We start from the raw sequence: 8661 nt of genomic DNA, 5'->3' as shown, positions 1-8661 counted from the left end.
CGCGCGTTGCAGGGGCGCGCGCGGCCATAACGGAGGCGCTCGCGGGAGCGCGCAGAGGGGGCGGCGCTGTGCGCATGCGCCGCCGGGGGGCGCCGTTCCCGCGCGCCCGCCCCTTTCCCGCCGCGGCTCCACCTGAGGCGGCGCGCGGGCCGCAGGTGAGGGGGCTGCGCATGCGCGGGGGGAGGGAAGGGGGCACCGCTAATTAAGCACCGCGCTCTAATTAACGCGTGGGGTTGTGTGAGGGTGAGGTCGGGGGTACCCCGGCTCTCCCCTCAGCTCTGCGTGGGTAATTAGCGAGCCCGGCCGGCCTGAGCCCTCAGGGATGGCGGGGGTGGCTCCTGCCCTCAGAGGGGTCAGCGCAGCCCCTCAGAGCCACCACCGCAGCCGCTCCCGGTGCCAAACCCCAACTCCTGCTTGCCCAAACCTCCTCCTGCTCTTAACACGCTAATTACTGCTCAGCCCTGCCCTGCGGTTTGGTGATTGCACCCTGATGGAGGTTCGGCAGCAAGCGGTACCTGTGGCAGGTGAGGGAGGATCGGGGCCGGCATCGCCTTCCCCAGGGCCCCGAGCCCCGAAATCGCTGCTGGGGCTGTGTAGGAGGGGACAGCACCGCTGTGGTTTTTGGGTTTGGCAGCCGTGGAGGAATCAGTGAGAGCAGCAGGAACCCGCAAGGGGAAGGCACCAACCCCTCTCAGCTTTGTGTTCTTTTCCTAAATCCTTCACTCCTCAATCTTTACCTGTGCTTTGCTTCCTCACCTGCGAGTTGCCCCAACAGCGGGGGTTGAGATTCTGCCAAAATAACCTCGCTCCCCTGGAGTTCCAAATCCCGAATTCCAGAGGGTTTGGCTCGCTCTGGATTGCTGCCCGTGCCCAGCAGGGATCGGGGCTCGCCGAGACAAAGTTCAGGATGGAGTGAAAAGGGCAGGGCGGGCTGGGGAAGCCCCGGCGGGGGATCAGAACAATGCTCCCGTTTTTCCTCCTCCTCCTCGCCCCAGCTGTTCCTGGAGCAGAACGGGACACGCCGACCCAGCCCCGAGCTGGGAATGATCACCTGGAAAAAGCCTGGACACTGCTGCATCTCAGTGCTGTGCAGTGCAGCTCATGGAGGAAAACCAGGGAGGGGATGGTGGGGCAGGTGCTGCTGCTGGAGAGCTCTGAGGATGGGCTGGGATTTCCTGCTTGGAGAGCGAAATGCCTCATCCCCATTCCTGATGGGGGGATGTTCAGGATAATTCCTCCTGGAGCAGCTCTGGCACTGCCTCATCCCCATTCCTGACTGGAGAACCCTCAGGATAACTCCTGGAGCAGCTCTGACCCTTCACCCCGTGGTTTGTGTTTTTTCCCCTGGAAAAGGGAGGAAATGAAATCTCTGGAAAGGGAAACCCCTGGAAAAGGGGGAAATGAAATCTCTGGAAAAGGATGAAATTACATCCCTGGAAAGGGAAACCCCTGGAAAAGGGGGAAATGAAATCCCTGGAAAGGGAAACCCCTGGAACAAGGCACCTCCTGCCGCCCTCGCTGTCCCTGGGAGCAGCCAGGCTGCAGCTCACCCAGGCTCTGAGGTTCTGGAGATTTTGGATGATTTGTCAGAGGATCACAGAACAGCTGGGGCTGGAAGGGAGCTCTGGGAGTGCTCTGCTCCCACAGTTCCACACTCACCTCATTCCAGAAATCCAGAAAAATCACACCCAATGTCCCAAGCACCGAGCCCAACCTTCACTTCTGAGACAGCAGCACAAAAAATAAAAAATAGAAAAAGCCAGGACCCACAGTGCCAGCCTTGGGGCTGTGACATTTATTGAAGGCTGCTTACACAGTGTCACAGTTCTGCCTCCCTCAGGACAAGGAGCAGGGATGGGACAGAGGATTTGTGTCCCTGGAGCAGCCAGGGGCTGGGACAGGAGACAGGGACAGGAGCCCAGGACAGGGACAGCTCAGGGTGAAGGGGACATGTCCCAGTTCCAGAAGGGTTTCCTGCACAGAACTTTCCTGTCCAGGGAGCCAGAGGGGATCTCTGCCCCCCTCACCCCACAGGGCCCTGAGCTGGGGTGTCCCCAGGCTGAGATGTCCCCAGGTGAGGTGACACCTGGAGAGGTTTGGGGGTGCTGAGGTGTCCCAGGGGCTGCAGGTGGGGACACACAAGTCCCTCTAGGGAGCACCAGGGACTCACCTGGACTTCATCCCAGGAAATCTCTGCTCCTGCTGCTGCGACCGCCCAGAACGGGCCAACCCCCAAATCCACTCCCTGAACCCCCAAATCTCATTTGCTGAATCCCCAAATCTCACTTCCTGAATCCCCAAATTTACCTGAATCCCCAAATCCAGACTTCCTAAATCCCCAAATTTACCTGAATCCCCAAATCTCACTTCCTGAATTCCCAAATTTACCTGAACCCCCAAATCTCAGTCCCTGAATCCCCAAATTCACCTGAATCCCCAAATCTCACCTCCTGAACCCCCAAATTTACCTGAATCCCCAAATCCAGACTTCCTGAATTCCCAAATCTCCCTTGCTGAATCTTCAGTCGCACTTTCTGAACCCCCAAATCTCACTTCTCAAACCCCCAAATTCACCTGAACCCCCAAATCTCACTTTCTGAGTCCCCAAATTCACCTGAATCCCCAACTCCAGACTCCCTGTGCCCGCTCAGGGGAGGAACCGCAGCCCCACCATCTCATTCACTTTTATTCCCAAATCCCAAATCTCCGTTTTCCTCCGCGCCAGGAAACCGCGATGATTATTTTTGGGTTTTTTTTTTCCTTTTTTAATGTGTTTCTGTGTTTCCCCAGGCGTGGCCGTCACTGGGGCAGCTGCAGCAGCACGGACTGGCCCGAGGGCAGGTAGGTGATGTTGCGGGAGCGGGACAGCTGGTAGGCGATGTCCTCGGCCGCCTCCAGCTTGCGCAGCTCGATCAGCCCGTCCCCGGCCGTGGCCAGCGAGTTGGCGATCAGCTCGGCCGCCTTGGAGTCGCCCTCGGCAGAGATCACAGCGGCTTTCTTCTGCTGCTCTGCCTGTGGGGACAGGGCACGGGGCGGGTTAGGGGCACAATGGAGTGACATGGACACAGTTACAGTTATATGGGCACAACAAACACACATGGGCACAGTTATAGTGACACGGAGATAATTACAGTTACATGGGCACAGCAAACATGGACACAACATGGACACAATTGTAGTGACATGGATGTGATTACAGTTATATGGGCACAGCACACATACATGGATACAGTTACAGTGACATGGATGTGATTACAGATAAAGGGGCACAGCAAACATGGACACAACATGGACACAATTCTAGTGACATGGACATAATTACAGTTATATGGACACAACAAACATGGGCACAGTTAGAGTGACATGGACATGATTACAATTACATGGGAACAGCACACATGGACACAACATGGACACAAGTGTAGTGACATGGACATGATTACAGTTATATGGGCACAACAAACACATGGACACAACAAACAGAGTAGGAGAGCAGCAGAATTCCCCAATCCCCCATGAGCAGCAGAATTCCCCAATCCCCCAGCAGCAGCACAATTCCCCAATGCCCCAGGAGCAGCAGAATTCCCAAATGCCCCAGGAGCAGCAGAATTCCCAAATGCCCCAGGAGCAGCAGAATTCCCAAATGCCCCAGGAGCAGCAGAATTCCCAAATGCCCCAGCAGCAGCAGGATTCCCAGATCATGCAGCAGGAGCACAATTCCCAAACCCCCCAGAAGCAGCAGAATTCCCAAATGCCCCAGCAGCAGCAGGATTCCCAGGTACCTTCTCCACGATGAAGCGAGCCCGCTCTGCCTCCTGCTGCGCCACCTGCTTCATCTCCACGGCCTCTGTGAACTCCTTCCCGAAGGTCAGGTGGGTCTGGGGACACAAACACACCTGGTCACAGCAGGGACAGGGGACACATGGCCAAATGTCCACATGTATCCAAACATCCAAATGTCCACATGTATCCAAACATCCAAATGTCCACACATGGTCAAATGTCCACACATGGTCAAATGTCCACCTGTGTCCACATGTCCACACGTGGCCAAACACCCACCCATGTCCCAGATGCATCCTGCCCTGCAGTGGGCACTGATCCCCGAGCAGGGGAGGGGACAGGGGCACTCACCAGGGACAGGGACACTCAGCAGGGACAGGGACACTCAGCAGGGACAGGGACAAGGACACTCGACAGGGACAGGGACACTCACCAGGGACAAGGACACTCACCAGGGACAGGGACAGCGACAGGGACACGCACCAGGGACACTCACCAGGGACAGGGACACAGGACAGGGACACTCACCAGGGACAGGGACACTCAACAGGGACACTCACCAGGGACAGGGACACAGGACAGGGACACTCACCAGGGACAGGGACACTCAACAGGGACAGGGACAAGGACACTCACCAGGGACACTCACCAGGGACAGGGGCACTCACCAGGGACAGGGGCACAGGACAGGGACACTCACCAGGGATAAGGACAGGGACACTCACCAGGGACAGGGACCAGGGACAAGGACACTCACCAGGGACAGGGACACTCACCAGAGACAGGGGCACAGGACAGGGACACTCACCAGGGACACAGGACAGGGACACTCACCAGGGACAGGGGACACTCACCAGGGACAGGGACAGGACCACTCACCAGGGACAGTGACAGGGCCAGGGACACTCACCAGGGACAGGGACACAGGACAGGGACACTCCCCAGGGATGGGGACAGGGACACTCACCAAGGACACGTCGTCCAGGATGAGGCCGAAGGTGGCCGCTCGCTCGGTCAGGTCCTCGCTGACCTGCCTGGACACCAACTCCCGCTGCGTGATCAGCTCGCCCGCGTCAAAGCGCGCCTGCAACGGCAGCGGCGGGGTTGGGAACCTCTGGGAACGGGGTGGGAACGGGTGGGGATGGGGTGGGAATGGGAATGGGAACCTCTGGGAATGGAGTGGGAACATCTGGGGAACTGGGAACAGGGTTGGGATGGGGTGGGAATGGGGTAGGAACATCTGGGAACTGGGAATGGAATGGGAACAGGGTGGGAACCTCTGGGAACGGGGTGGGAATGGGAATGGGGTGGGAACCTCTGGAAATGGGGTGGAAATGGGACAGCAACAGGATGGAATGGGATAGGAATAGGATGAGAACCTCTGGGAATGGGATGGAATGGGATGGACAGCACTGGGAATGGGATGGGATGGCCAGCACTGGGAATGGATGGACAGCACTGGGAATGGGATGGGATGAGAACCTCTGGGAATGGGATGGAATGGGATGGACAGCACTGGGAATGGATGGACAGCACTAGGAATGGATGGACAGCACTGGGAATGGGATGGAATGGCCAGCACTAGGAATGGAAGGACACCTCTGGAACAGGCCATGCCCAGCCCCAGGCTGCAGGCCCAGGAACCTCCCCACAGGAATCCTCCACCCCTGCAAACCCCCAAGGCCGGGCTGGACGAGGCTCACACCCCACACCAGGCTGGAATTCTGCCATTCCAGCAGGAACTGGAACAGCTGGAACAGCTGGGGGTGCCCAGCAGCGCTCACCACCACGGACTTGAGGATCTCGGTGGTGATGGAGGGCAGCACGCGCTCGTCGTAGTCCTCGCCGATGCTGGTGAAGATGCGCGGCAGCTGCGCCGTCACGGGCCGGAACAGGATCCGCAGCGTGATGTTCACGTTCTGCAGGTCTGGGGGGCACCAGGGGGGCTCAGGGAGCGGCTCCTGCTGCAGCTCCCCACGTGGATTTGTCGGGAAAACGAGCTGGTTTTGCTCCCCCTTTTTATCTTTGGGGTCCAGCTCTGGGGGGGAGCTCCGAGCGCACCTGGGCCAGGTGAGCCTGCCCAGATCCAGGGAGATCCAGGGTCCCTGCCAGCCCCAAATATTTGGGAAGAGCTCTTTAACCTCTCTCAAACCATTCCCAAACTGGGACACGTGGGATCATCACAGTCAAGGAATCTCCAGAGATCCCTTCCAACCCCAAATATTTGGGAAGAGCTCTTTAACCTGTCCTTTATTACAAATCTCAAACCATTCCTAGAGTTGAGGAATCTCCATAAATCCCTTCCAACCCCAAATATCTGGGACCAAAGGAAGATTTCCTTAACCTGTTCTTTATTAAAAATCTCAAACCATTCCCAAACTGGGACACATGGGATCATCACAGTCAAGGAATCTCCAGAGATCCCTTCCAACCCCAAATATTTGACACCAAAGGAAGATTTCCTTAACCTGTTCTTTATTAAAAATCTCAAAGCATTCCCAAACTGGGATCACCACAGAGTCAAGGAAAGTTTTGGGGCTGGAGGATCTCCAGAGATCCCTTCCAACCCCAAATATTTGGGAAGATTTCCTTAACCTGTTCTTTATTAAAAATCTCAAACCATTCCCAAACTGGGATCACCACAGAGTCAAGGAATGTTTTGGGGCTGGAGGATCTCCATAGATCCCTTCCAACCCCAAATATTTAACACCAAAGGAAGATTTAAAAACCTCAAACCGCTCCTGACTGCTCCAGGACCTCTGCACATCACCCAGCTGAGCAGGGCCACCCTGCAGGTGACACAGGCGGGCTTGGGGACACTCCAGACCCTTCCTGGCCACCCTTGCTCCGTTTGTGGCCACTGCTCTGTGTGTTCAGGAGCAGAATTCCAGAAGGACAAACCCAAAGCCCTGGCTGTGGGGGCAGCACCCACCTTTGCTGCCGGTGATGACGGGGACGTTGCGGGGCCGCGAGCGGCAGTCGAAGATGATCGGCTTCTGCACCCAGGGGATGAGGAAATGCGTCCCCTCGCCCACCACCACGTCCTGCACCCCTCGGAAGCGATCAAAGATCACGGCTCTGTGCCCTGCATCCACTGTGGGGGGAAAGGGGAGTCAGGGGGGCAGGGAATGAGCGGGGAATGGACTGGGAATGGACTGGGAATGAGCGGGGAATGGACTGGGAATGAGCTGGGAATGGATGGGGAATGAGCGGGGAATGAGCTGGGAATGAACTGGGAATGAACTGGAAATGAACTGGGAATGGACTGGGAATGAACTGGGAATGAGCTGGGAGTGAGCGGGGAATGGGCTGGGAATGGATGGGGAATGAGCTGAGCAGGGAATGAACTGGGAATGAACTGGGAATGGATGGGGAATGAACTGGGAATGAGCAGGGATTGAACTGGGAATGAGCAGGGATTGAACTGGGAATGAGCTGGGAATGAACAGGGAATGAACTGGGGATGAACTGAATGAAATGCAGAAGTGCAGAAACACAGAAATGGAGAAATGCAGAAACATAGAAATGCAGAAATAGAAATGCAGAAATACAGAAATGCAGAGATACAGAAATAACAGAGAAATGCAGAAATGCAGAAATACAGAGATGCAGAGATACAGAAATAACAGAGAAGTGCAGAAATGCAGGAAGGCAGAAATGCAGAGATGCAGAAATACAGAAATGCAGGAAGGCAGAAATGCAGAAACGCAGACTGAAGCCCTCTGGGCGCTCGGCCCGCGCCTCTCACCGTTGTACAGAGCAGAGTTCACAACTCCTCCGGCCACCGCCAGCCCCAGGCCGAGCTTCCCGATGCTCTCGAACACCTTGGCAGCCATCTCAGAGCTCCAGCCCCCTGAAAATGCCCCGGGTGTCAAACCCCAGAGCGTCAAACCCCAGCGGGCACGGCCGGGGGGCTGAGGGGGGCTGGGGAGAGAGCCCTGCCCAGAGCCCCCAAACACAGCGGGACAGGGGGCTCCTTGGGACCCCCAAACCCCAAACCACAGCGGGACAGGGGGCTCCTTGTGACCCCCAAACCCCAAACCACAGCGGGGACAGGGGGCTCTTTGTACCCCCACACACCCCCAAATCTTGGGGGCTCCTTGTGACCCCCAAACCCCAAACACAGCGGGGACAGGGGGCTCCTTCTGTCCCCACAAACCCCAAACCTTGGGGGGCTTCTGGTACCCCACAAACCCCAAACCACAGCGGGGACAGGGGGCTCCTTGTGACCCCTCAAACCCCAAACCTTGGGGGGCTCCTTGTGACCCCCAAACCCCTCAGTCCTGGGGGGCTTCTTGTACCCCCACACACCCCCAAACCTTGGGGGTCACAGGGGGCTCCTGGTACCCCCCCAAACCTTGCGGGGCTCCCTGTGACCCACGAACCTGGGGGGCTCCTGGTGTCCCCACAAACCCCCCAGCCCTGTGGGGCTCCTCGTACCCCCACAAACCCCTCCGAGCCCCCCTCCGAGCCCACCCCCATCTCTCCCCGTGTCCCCACACCCCGACCCCGCACCCCGCTCGCCCCCCGGGCCTCCCCCTCCCCGCTCCCTCCTAGGCCGCTCGCCCCCAGCACCACGGGCTTTGACCCCATGGGCTGCCCTCAGCGCTCGGCTCGGCGCAGCTCGGCTAAACTCGGCTCGGCTCGGCTAAGCTCGGCTCGGCTCGGCTCCCCCCGGTAGCCCCGGACCCACCGCCCCCGCTCCCGCCGCGCCGCTGACCTCCACATGAATCCGCGGCCACCCGCCCGCCGCGCCTGCGCGCCGCGCCAAGACGGGCGCTCCCCATTGGCCCGCGCCCCCCGCGGCTTGCTGGGATCTGTAGTTCCGCGCTGCCCTGCCCGCTGCCGGCCGGACTACAACTCCCGGCATGCCCCGCG

General features: G+C 58.2%; 1 protein-coding gene across 3 annotated transcripts; it reads right to left on the bottom strand.

The window, feature by feature from the left end:
* Positions 1-1767: 1767 nt before the first annotated feature.
* Positions 1768-8594, bottom strand: PHB (prohibitin). 3 transcript variants are annotated; one of them, XM_033079220.1, is made up of 9 exons: positions 8504-8594; positions 7532-7636; positions 6716-6877; positions 5568-5710; positions 4751-4867; positions 3783-3878; positions 2615-3012; positions 2429-2574; positions 1768-2330 (listed from the first exon to the last, which is right to left on the bottom strand). In XM_033079220.1, exons 1-7 carry the CDS (start codon positions 8568-8570, stop codon positions 2800-2802), a joined length of 903 nt encoding a protein of 300 aa, XP_032935111.1. In that variant the 5' UTR covers positions 8571-8594; the 3' UTR covers positions 1768-2330; positions 2429-2574; positions 2615-2799. The 3 variants fall into 3 exon arrangements, with proteins under 3 accessions (XP_032935111.1, XP_032935110.1, XP_032935112.1); XM_033079219.1 differs by having other exon boundaries at positions 2429-3012; XM_033079221.2 differs by lacking the exon at positions 8504-8594 and adding an exon at positions 8477-8495 and having other exon boundaries at positions 2429-3012.
* Positions 8595-8661: the final 67 nt, after the last annotated feature.

Source organism: Catharus ustulatus, chromosome 23, assembly GCF_009819885.2.
Source record: "Catharus ustulatus isolate bCatUst1 chromosome 23, bCatUst1.pri.v2, whole genome shotgun sequence".
In the NCBI taxonomy this organism is placed as follows: Eukaryota; Metazoa; Chordata; class Aves; order Passeriformes; family Turdidae; genus Catharus; species Catharus ustulatus.
The sequence above is the reverse complement of the archived record's forward strand: the minus strand, read 5'-3'. Positions and strand labels throughout refer to the sequence as shown.